General features: G+C 43.0%; 1 protein-coding gene across 1 annotated transcript in view; it reads right to left on the minus strand.

Moving 5' to 3' along the window:
- Window positions 1-12,104, minus strand: part of Rapgef5 (Rap guanine nucleotide exchange factor 5) — a 229,683-nt gene that overhangs the window by 184,487 nt on the left and 33,092 nt on the right. Inside the window, exons 2-3 of the mRNA XM_057782269.1 lie at window positions 4,692-4,742; window positions 2,618-2,724 (exon numbers count right to left, since the gene is read on the minus strand). Of these exons, the coding sequence (XP_057638252.1) occupies window positions 2,618-2,724; window positions 4,692-4,742 (158 nt within the window). The remainder of the gene's footprint in view (window positions 1-2,617; window positions 2,725-4,691; window positions 4,743-12,104) is intronic.

Raw genomic sequence — 12,104 nt, forward strand, 5'->3', positions numbered from 1 at the left:
CAAAGCCTCAGTCTACAGGGCAGAGGAGAGCAGAGAGGATAAACTGAAACTGCTGGAGCAGAGTGATCTGAATGCTGCCAGTGGCTCTTAGCCACGGTGCATTTTCAGCCTGGCACTCCATCTGCCATACTGGGTAGTGGAAGTGCCACTTGGAGGTGTACTACAGAACCACGTGACCCTGCATACAGCTGAATTTTACCCATTTCTGCAGGGGAAAATTTGTTTTCCTTGACCTCTTCCTTTCTTCCATTATGGTTTGCAATCAGTCTGTGGTAACACAGATACTAAACTTTAAAGCATAAATAAGGTAGTGGTATTTAGTGATTCATCTACATAAAAGGAAGTAAGGGCTCAGAAACAAACATGCCTTTTCTATAGTACAAACTGCATAGAATCTATCCAAAGCTTTCACTGTGGATTCTCATATGGCATATGGGAACACAGGACCTCAGCTGATGATCAGACACATGTAAATGACTCATTCCAGGCAGCCATTAGTATTTTATCTTTAATCCTAGAATATTAATCAGTCCTTAGACTATAACAGAAAAGTAGCTCTTTCCCCATTACAACAAAACACATACTTTCTCCCTGCTAGGCTCCTGTAAAACCCTAAAGATATTATAAATTGGATGTTCATTTTTCCATAGACCTAATTAGGGTACATCTCCATTTCAAATCAATGCCCACAGAGATCACAAACAAATTAAAACAACACACAAACCCTTAAAAACACAGACATTAGCAAAGTCTTCTGTAACTGGCACGAACTATTTGAGCTTGCTTACAACTAGACATGAAGACTTACAAATGCAATGCTAGCTTTAAAGAGTCAGATGTGACTATACATGATGTCATTTACTTTTGCTTTTAATTTTAATTTGAGTGTGGTTGGATGTGGAGGCTTGAATGAGAACTGTGAACTTTGAAGGGCAGGTGGGGAGTGCTGTTTGGAAAGCGAAGGGAACGTTAGAAGGTGAAGCCTTGCTGGAGGAAAAACACTGCTTAGAGCAGGCATTGAGAGTCCCTGGTCCAGCCTCACTTTCAGTTCATTCTCTCTGCTTAATGCTTGTGTTGAAGATGTGATCTCTCAGCTTCCTACCTCACTCGGCTGCTGCTCCCCAGCCTGTCCGCTGGCCATCATGGCGGACTCTCTCTGCTTTAAGCTGGCCGTTGCACCATGAGACTGAACGCACAGCAGCTGTGTCCATAAGGACACACGGTGTCCACAACACTGGGCTCCTCACTACTCTGTCAGAGAACAGGGAGGTTGATGGGGCCCCACACCTTCCTGGGGATGTATAATCCGCTACGAGCTGCTAAGGAGAGGAGAGTCATTTCCTTCAGTGTTTCCTCATGGAAACAGTCCTTGCACCCACCTCCTTCAAAAGAGACATGACAGTAGAGAAGAGGCTAGTGGGAAACAGGAAGGGACAAGAGCGCAAGTTGGCACAGGACAGCAGCAAGAGGTGAATATGAGTGAAATTCATTGTGTAGAAGTATGAATTCCATTACTATGCATAATTGATATATGCTAAAAAAAACATTAAGACATTTTATTTGCAGAAACTGGTTACTGTTAAGAGGGAATGAGGGAACTTTCTAGAATGTAAACATCCTCTGTATCTTAATAATGGCTACACAGATCATGATTGTATGGGTACATAGCAAATAAAAATTTATTAAGCTACACACTTAAGATCTGTGCATTTTCTGTGTATAACTGTACCTCACACAGGAGTCTTTTTACTGCAGATACTTGAGATTCACTATGCCCAGGATTTGGGTCATTGTAAAATGTTTCCTATGGAAACACTTGTTTCCTGTGGCCGATGAAAACAACAGGAATAATAAAATTATTTTTATAAGCTAAATTTCTATAACTTAAAGGATCACCGTTTATTGTGAGAGTATGTTCTTCTTATAATACCTGAGTACTGGCCTATTCTGCTTTTTAATGTCATCTCTTTAAGAGAACTGACAATGTAAGTTTTAGTTTTTGCTTTTGGTTTTATTTTTATAATTTTCTTTTGGTATTGTTAAGTATTAGTTCATCTTCATGTAGCAAAATAAAGGTAACAGTATACTCTTACTATTCCATAAGAGTGAAACACATTTCCAAACTTTCCACTTGACCTCACCGAAGGTCCAGCTGTTTATTAAGACTAGTCATGAACCTATCTTTCCTTTACTGTTTACAGTGCTATCCCTATTCACTGGCCTACGAAGACAAATTGCCTCTTCCCACTCCACACTGTAGTGTGGAGTGTCACTCATTCTCACCCGGAGGGTTTGAACAGCTCTCTCTCTGCCTATGAGCCTTTCCAGAGACTTGGCAGTATTTCCAATGTGGAGGGACTTATGTTTCCTTGAAGGACTCAGTGTAGAATCAAAAAAGAGACAACCCTTGTAGTTAGGAATTTTATGTCCTTGCAGACCCAGAAACCTAACCATGGCCATAAGCAAACATCCTTCGGATGCTCAGCAGCCAGAGCACTTCTGTCCCTCCAGCTGCTGATACCCAGAGAGCCTGACACTCTGTGCTCAGAGCTACAATTAGGCTGCTGGATCTCCCCTCAAGGGGAGCTTCTGACAAGGTGTTAAGAAATGGTGTTACCTGTAAAATCCCTTGAGGTTCACTCTGTCCTTTACCAGGTCAGCTGCTTGAAGGATAATAATATTTCTTAATGCTTTTCCTGCACAAGAAGAATTCTCTCCATAAATCTAAGCAGAGAAGAAAAATAATCTTGTAAATGTAGAACAATAAGGTGACAGCCTGTGAGCTCCCAAAGCAAGCTGTGTATAAAGAATCACGACCAGTTCCCTAAGCTTCACATACATTTTAGCCTATGAAGCTATATAGGCCAATAATTACCTTATTTCATTTTAGCTGCTGGTCCATTTAAGCTATTAAACTATAATAGCTATTTTCCAAATGTAAAGGACTTAACTATAATCATAAGCAACGTTCTCTTAACAGATGAAGTTTTCAGAGTGGAATTTCCACATTGTGAACATAATGTTTCAGTCACTGCAGCACACTGGGGTCATCTGATCTGTATAGATTAATCAGAAGCAAATCGTTTAATCTACTGACTTGGCCACATTGATAATCCATGCACATAAAAGCCTTTGGAAGATACTTCCCCACTTAGCAAACAACCAAAAGCAGGATGCAATGCCACGGCATGCTACTTTTCCCGGAAGCTCCACTCAACGGCAGAGTTTACAGCTGACTCCAAATGTTCTGATATGATCTGCAGTGCTTCAGTTACATCTTTCAGAAAGAGATATCACTGAACTTCTCTCCTTAATCTTCCCATTCCTCCCTCTGAGTCCCGGGTCCCTGGAGAGGAAGGGAGGTGTCTCTTGGAAACCTCTCAGCCTTATTTTCAAAACCACCTCCTTTCCTCTGTTGTACTTTCTTCTTTAGCACAAGGCTATATTTCAGAACCGAGGAGGCAGTGTGATGGGCTAACTTCACGAGGTAAATAAATGATCGCGAAAATCAACGTACACCGCTAGATGCTCACAGCTTCCCGTTTGCTCCCCTCTTCCTGTTGTGACATTTATTTATTTCTATATTAATTTTATGGCTATGAGTATTTTTTCCTACATGTAATTTTGTTTCTATGTGTGCTGTACATGTGTGTGACCAATGCTTCTAAAAGTCAGAAGGTATTAGATCTCCTGGAACTGGAGTTATATTGTAGATGGTCGTGAGCCACCACGCGGATGCTAAGAATCGAACCTGCGTTTTCTGGAAGAACAGCTAGTGCTCTTAAGTGTTGAGCCATCTCTCCACCCTATTAGATTTCTGTCAAACTCCTTTGTCTGGCTGTGCTAGCTTTGAGCACGGGTTTTATAAAACAAGGTAAGTGCTCTATAACCTCAGGCCCTCTTAGTAACTATTTCTTACCTATAAGTAGTTTACATTATCTCTTAAAGCAAATAAATTGATAATATATTGGTTATGACTTGCTAGAAAGTAAGTGTCCATACTTAATTCTCCCAATCTCATCACTTGAATACAATCTGATGAGGAGAGGGCCAGAAATGATTCCCTGCGAACATGTTTTAAAAATCAGATCTTGAACAAGCTACATGGCAGAGGCATGAGTCAGCGGAAGCTTAAGCAGTCCTGACATCTACAAGGTTCACTCAGTGACTCATCTGCGAGGCATTAACGAGTAGCTGACAAGCACACACTCTGCTCCAGATGCATGACACAGGGAAGAGAAAAGGCCTCAAAAAAAAAAAAAAGAAAGAAAGAAAGAAAAGAAAAGAAAAGGCCTCACCTCAGTCCTCTGTGAGCACAGAGGGGACAATATCCTTAGAGGTAGCTCTACATACATCTTCTCTTACTAAAGTTCTCTGTGCAATGTATTTGTAAACTCTTGTGTTCCTGTCCATACAAAATCTAAAGGATGCATGTGTACTATACCACCCTGATGGCTTACTGCAGAGCATGTGGAAAACAGTTGTGTCTTATGTCACAAGCATCCTGAATCCTGACAATTATCAGGGAATCTAAACGTCTTCACTGGTCTCCCTGGCGGGAGGATGGTGTGATGAGTACATTATCCCTGCAAAACTCCGGGAGGTCAGGCAGCTGCAACCCAAAGTTCTCCACTAGCATCTGTGAAACACCATTATAAACACAGAGAAGAAAACAGAAAGCAGTTTCATACCTGGGAAGAAGTATGTTCAAGGTACGGGTTGGAAATTCTTCTTGAAAGAGTCTATTTGAAAAGAAAAAGGAAAGGAGGGAAATTAGACTCACAGATACCTTGAATCAAAAAAAAACAAAAACAAAAACAAAAACAAAACAAAAACAAAGCACATGCAAGTGTCAGGCCTAGTGTCTATAAAAGATTAGTTTAATAAACCTCAAGTCACAGGTCACCTTCACTCCAGTCAGGCAGGACATTCCACTCAAAGCGCTCCTGCCTCCAAGAGTGCAGCCTGCAGCAATAAGGCAGGCAGGAAGCTGTGCCTACAGTCACTCCAGCTGGGACTGGGATTCCATTGCTCTTGCATCACCCCCATTCAGCCCTCTTTCACTTCTACCTGAGAGGCTGCTTCAGCCTCTCAATAGGTCTTCTGTCCTTCAGTTCCGCTCCCCCCACACCCACCTATCCCCTCCCACACCAAACCACTCTTCAAACTTCAGCAGACACATCTCCAGAGTCATTCTCCCTCTTAAAGTGAGTCACAGGTAGCTGAGAGGGGTCAACTCAAGGCCCTCAGCCCCACAGTCTGCCTCTTACACACTTCATGTGTTATCTCTCTTCAATCCCACAGGGACTTTCTCACTAAGATATAGGTGTCCCTGGGACTTGGAGAAGATATTGTAGATTATATTCATAATAGGTTTACATACATGAGACTGATGAAAATAAAGAATTTAGAGGATCTAAGTGTCAGACACTAGAGAGACAGATCACTCTCTAAAGTCCTGAGTTTGATCCCCATAACCCATTTAAAGAAAGAAATGGGCATGGCGGCATACACTTGTGAGCCTAGAACTAAGACGGCAAAGACAGGTGGATTCTTGAGACTCACTGGCCAGCCAACTTAGTGTACTTGGCAAGCTGCAGACCAGTGAGAGACCATGTCTCAAAAATCAAAGCGGTTAACACCTAAGAATGATCCCAAAAGCTGTCTTTTGGCCTCCACATACAATCATACACGTGTCTGCACATGGGCACACAAAAGTATACCCACCCACAAACATATGCACACATGTATGTTAGAGAAATCTGATGCTCACATCCCTACCTAGTCACAGCATTTTCTGTTCAAACCCATTGTCTTCCATGATGGGCCCACAGGACCTTGGAGTCCAGGTTTCCACTCCTCCCACACAATTCTAATCCAGCCTGATTCTGCTTAGATTCTAAGATCAGGTAAGATCCTATGTGTTTAGCAGGATAAGGACATTGACTGGATAGTTCTCTCTTCAGTGAAGTTCCACCAATGGGAACGGGGGCTGAAACTCTTCGGAGATCTTTGTTTTACCCTGCAGTACTTGTGCACCCCGCATTGTGGTACACAGAGGATCTGTGCGAGTACCCTATAGTGCTTTGATCACATGGCACCAAGCATACAATGTTACATAAAGAGGTTTGTCTTTCCATTCATTTACTTAGCTCTGTATATATCACATATCAACTAAGTGTTTGCTGAACGTTTGAATCGTGGGAGCTAATTTTCCCCACCTAACAATCTAGCCAGCAGCTCAGTCACCCACAGATGCTTCAGCACAATGGAGACTCATTATCGCGTCCCACTGCGGTTCAGGAAGAACAGAGAAACTAACATTTACTAAGCTCCCAACCCGTGTTTAAGGGCTCTTTACACCTGGGCTCTCAGATTTGATGCTTATGAGAGCCCAGTGTTTAGCCTGCCACCTCCGTTCTGCAGAACAACGTGCTGCACTTACCAATACCCCCGCTAGCCATCACTTTGTGCTATGTGAACCTTCTACCAAATTTCAACCTAAAAAGGAAATGCCTGTTCTGAGTCTTTCCCACTCTCGATAGCTCCCACACAAATTATCCTTGGGTCAAACAAATGAAAGTAATGACTCTTTATCCAGAAAGGCTAATAGATGCTTTGCTAAAGATTTGCAACTTGCTTAAAAGAAGAAATTTTTGTAAGTCAGCCCATTTTCGATGCCCACCATTCTGGCCTTGCCCATGCACACTCCCACCGAGCCCTCGGCAGACCTGGCATCGGAGCCCACACAGCGGCTTCAATCACTGAATGATTTAAAGCTTACATAGACACCAGAGTTCCCCATGGCGATGAGTTGTCATGACAAGTTATTTTTTTATCCAGACCAAGGAGAATTTTTGGAAAAAAAAAATTGCGACAGAACAAAGCTGACAGCCTTCATGTATTCATCAAATTGTTTCAATCAGTTCAAAAAGGAAATTGTTCACATGAGCTAGTCCAAGAAAAAGACTTCCTTAAGGAAAAAAAAAACTGGGCAGGAATATTTTCACAAAGAAACAAACCACTTGCCTTTCTCTCCACTGCCATTCTAAACCAGGCAGCTCTCAGGGTGACAGTCACAGGATCCAGCTGAACAGAAGCACCCTCCCCCAGAGCCCTTTCTAAAGACAGGTAAGGAGAGTAGGTGAAGTGATGGGGCTCCTGTGCTGGAAAGATAAGGTGATAGATAAGCTGCTAGTCCCTGGGGAATGACAGGCAACATAATAAGGCTTGTCTCTCACAGAACACAATCCTATTGTCAGAACCTCCAGGGATGCCCAGGGGAACCATGAGCCACTAACACCAGGGATAGCAGTCCTCAGAGCAGGAAGCCACAGAGCCCTTTGTGGATCTCAGTACTGACCCATTAAACTTCAAATAACTTTCTAACTGCTCTTATAGAGATTACGTCCTGTTAGGGTTCCATGTTGACCAAAGTATCAAGTTACAAAGACAAGGTAAAAAGAACATGGGGTTCCCTCGTCACCTCAGGGTTAAGAGGTCCAGGAGAGACCTGCTTCTTCATTGAATGTGGGGGCCACCATACAGGTAAGTCCCAGAGTACTGCTCTCCAGTCTCTACAAGATCTGCCCCTAATCCATGGCTTAGCTGTTATTACCCCACCTTTTAACGCCCTGGTCTCGCTTCTTCACTGGGCACCTACGCTTCGTCTCTTGAAGCTTATGACCGTTTCCTTCTATTTATTTCACACTAATGAAGCACTTACTTTGTTGCTTGTGAGACACTGTGAAAGCTTCTAAAAACAAACCCAAGAACAAAAACACTCCCTGATTTCTACAACTCCTTTACCAGAAGATACTCTTAATCCTGAAATTTTCCAAAAAAAAAAAAAAAAAAAAAAAACAACCACCAACCAACCACCACCAAACAAACAACAACAACATCAAAAAAACAGTTCTACCATTTTGGCTTAATTTAAGGAAGCTTTTAAGAAAAATTTTAAATACTGACCAAGATGGAATTTGGTCAGGACCATCACCAGGGAACTTTCCAGGTGAGCGGCCTTGAGACATGTGTTGGTGGGGCTTATACAAACAAAGACCCATAGGGGTAAGCAGACTTTCCCATGAGGCTTTGTTTTTAGTTTCCAAGAGCTCCAATCCCAGGATCTCAGGAAGTTACCTGGTCTTTGGGCAGGTGGGGCTTACTGGTTAACTTTGGGTTTAACAATACAAGCTATAACCTTTAAATCCTTGAATTCTCACCTCTTGGTCCTGATTTTCTCATCAGCTTGCTCCATAACCTCAGGGGGCTACTCTATTGATGCCCAATGTCTTTCTGTGGTTGGTCTGGGTGGAGGTTGTGACAGGGCAGCCTCAAACTCATGATTCTCCCACCTTTGCCTCCCAAGGGCTGAGATGATAGGAGAGGACCACCTAGGTGTCCTCCCTTTAAATGGCTTTTAACCATTATTAAATAAAATGAACAGAAAAGGTTATGGTTCCTTTTCCTGCTTATTTCTAACTGCCAGGAACTACTCATTATGGGTGCACTAATTCGGATAGGCATAAATATCCCACAGACAGCCTAACAACATTAATGAAAATGGACTTTAGTTCAAAATCTTTTCCTCCTTTTTAATTTATTTTAAAGATTGGTTGATTGATTTTATGCATATGAGGGTTCTATATGCAAGTAATTCCAGAAGAAGGCATCAGATCTGTTACAGATGGTTGTGAGCCACCCTGTGGCTGCTGGAAATTGAACTCAGGGCCTCTGGAAGAGTAGGCAGGGCTCTTAACCGCTTAGTCATCTCTCTAGGCCCTCCCTTTTATTTTAATGAATAACAGAAAATAGTTCTTTAAATGAACCCAGCGAAATTTAATATTTTAAACATGGATTAGAGACCTGCAGTCCTTTATTGTACACTAATGCATCATCAAGAAGAGGAGCGATGTCCTAACTCAAAGACAATTGATCGGCAGCCATATTACTGCCTTTTAGGTGGGTGCCCACGAAAGTGAAGCTACAACTGTCCAGGAGCCAACCTGGAAGTCACGTGCATTGTGCGTGCTGTTATTAGTACACACCTGGAAGTCTGGACATGGAGTCTTACTAAACTAGAGACATGGGGTTCATGTTTCATCAGCTCTTAAAGGAGATGTCTCAACACTACCCTTAGAATCCATTTAGGTTGCCAAGGAAAGAGATTCCATAAGAAGAAAAACTGAATCCCTTCAATCACACAGAAGTGCAATCTGCCCTATCAGTAAAATGAACCCACAAGGAGACCCGGACTGACTGGTGACATGGGCACTGTCCCAGTCCCCATTTGGAGTGAACAAACAGACTATGAAGGTGGACTCATAGGATAAACACACTGAACATCACAACCTAGGAATCCAGAAAGCTTCATAATTAACTAGTGGACACGCAAGAAATCATAGACTAAAACAATAAAGGCTGTCGCTTTCTGGCAACGCCTAAGACTGTGGATTCTTCTTATGGCAGAACAGAATCCCACTATTCATAGGTTTTAGAAGGACATAGTCATGGAAAGTTCAATGTAATGAGAATAGGTGACAGACACAAGCTGCTGCGGTGGGCAGGGAGTAACTGTTCCTTCTGTGAGTTCTGGCTGCAGCTAGGCCCACACTATTTTGTGGGCCTCCTAGGCACACACCCATAACAACAGCCAATCACCCACACACAGGCCATTGTAAGAAAATCTTCTAAACAGTGCCATGGCACCTAAGCCTACCTAAGCCTATGTGCTCAAAATTCTATTTTTCCATTGACCTGTCATGTGTTAAGAAAGAAGGAAGGCTGATGAGATGGCTCAGTAGGTAAAGTCTTTGCTATATAAAGACTGAAATGAAGAACTAATACAAAATTGTTCACACACACACACACACTTTTTACAAAGTAATGAAAAGGGTTGGGAGCTGGCTCAGTCGGTAGCATGCTTGCCATACAAGCATGAGGATGAGTTGAGCTCCAGCACCCAAGTAAACAAACTGGGCACGTGAGGCATGCCTGTCATCCCAGTCCTCAAGAAACAAGCAGATTCTGGGCTGGCTGGTGACGAGCCTAGCCTACTCATAGGCTTCCACTCTAAGCAGATTCTGGGCTGGCTGGTGAGCTACTGTAGGCTAATGAGAGGTTTCCACTCTCTATTAAAGACCTTGTCTCATGGATGGTAGACGGTTCCTGAAGGACACTCAAGTTCATCTCCGGCCTCCAGATGTGCACTATGACAGCATGCAGCATGCACATGCATATGTGACCAAATGAACACACACACCAAAGAAAGAACAGAAAGCAACAGACTCTTGAGCACCCCCTTGGCCTTAAGCATCTCCCCATAACTGCATCCCCTCATTCCTGTTTGTACATGTATGAGGCTCGATTGTCAGAGAAATGAAGTCCCAGAGAACCGAAACGAGAGCCACAGCAGAGACCAAGTCAACAACATGCCACATGTCACTAAGTAATAGTAAGCAAGTTTTTGATATGTGCCAATGTTTTACATACACCAAATGACAATCTCTGAAACTCTGAAGTAAATATAGATGACAAAACTAAACTACAAAGAAGTTAAAACCCAAGTCTACCTTTAGTTATTTCTCCATGAATGCACAGTTTAACACAGAACATCGTGATTTAAACCATGTGACAAAGGCCTAGGCTGAGTGACTTTTCCAAAGATGTGACAAAGCTGTACCTACCTCAGACAAGGCACAGAAGGCACGGCGAAGGAATGGTTCCACCTAAGTCCATCTTTGGGGTTGATTACAATACATGGGCAGCTTACTAGCAGCTACACACCTGAGGCTCCTCCCACTACAATACCAACTGCCTATCCATACTCAAGGAATGCAGTAAGAAGTCACCCAAGGAACTGAGCAATGTCACTGAGAGGTATTCGCCTAGCGTGCAGGTCCTGGCGTCACTCTCAGTCCTGGGAGAGGGCTTACAAATAATCCCTGCTAGATCCAGCAGGTCCCGAGCCTGGATGGCATAGAAGTCCCTGGGGAAAATACCATGGTCCCACGCTGAGCATACTGAATTCGGATCTCAAGGAGTAGGGTCTGCATTGTTTTTCCCTTCCCCGCAACCCCCAGTTAGTTTTAATGTATGGAAAGGTTTGAATAGAACGGTAAAAATTCAATGATGTGGTGCTAGGGAGACAGCTCAATGGTTTGGAGCACTTGCTGTTACCCCAGGGAATCCTGGCTCAGTTCCCAGCACCCACATTAGAATTCATAGCTCCCATAACTCCAGCTCCGGGGCCCTGATCCGCTCTTCTGGACTCCAGCAACTGCGATCACATGTACATATTGCCACAGACACAATTTAGAATAAAGAAATATAAATGAGTAAGTGACGTCATGACTATTTGAAACTTTTCTACAAACATCACCTTATCACACACCTTGATGGAGGAAGGGGGAGCTGTCAACAGCACTGAGATCTGAACAGAATTCACAATGGCTAGTGAATGGAAATGCCTGCTCACACAGCGTGTGCTTTCTGTAAACCCCACACTGGACATAGCCCGCCTAGGCAGTCTTCCCATGTCCGTAGAGAGCACAAAGCCCACGCACCTTCAGAAAGCATAAACATGTTTTGACCTCCCATTACTAAAGGGCTCCATACGAGTACAAACATGTTTGCCTACTTAAACACTAAAGCTGAGAAGTCAAGTGAGTTCTGGTAGGAATTAGAAGCATTCATAACCTTGCCTACTTGAGGTACTCAGAAAAAACTACAACAGATACAACAGAAACAAACCGAAAAGCCTCAGCAACTTAAATTTATTCAGTCCTTGAGAAAAATATCTTTATTTTTGGCTGTGTTTACAAACAAGACAATAGTTTTCCCCCACCAGAGTGTGCATCCCTAATTAATGTGATCACAGAAAATTCAAAATGTAGAGAGAAAGTACCCAGGAGTTATGGGGAAATCAGGATGCTTCCCCTTCGTCACTGAATCGTCCACTTACTAACATGAGCCAGTTAGTCACACATGGACACCAAGGCTGACCCTTCCTATGGCAGCCAGCACGGAACAGCTCACAGAACAGCTCAATGCAGAACCCTCAACAACAAAATAAATCATGGAAGGGCTGAATAACCTGGAGT

The sequence above is a fragment of the Chionomys nivalis genome, chromosome 10 (assembly GCF_950005125.1).
Source record: "Chionomys nivalis chromosome 10, mChiNiv1.1, whole genome shotgun sequence".
Taxonomy (NCBI): domain Eukaryota; kingdom Metazoa; phylum Chordata; class Mammalia; order Rodentia; family Cricetidae; genus Chionomys; species Chionomys nivalis.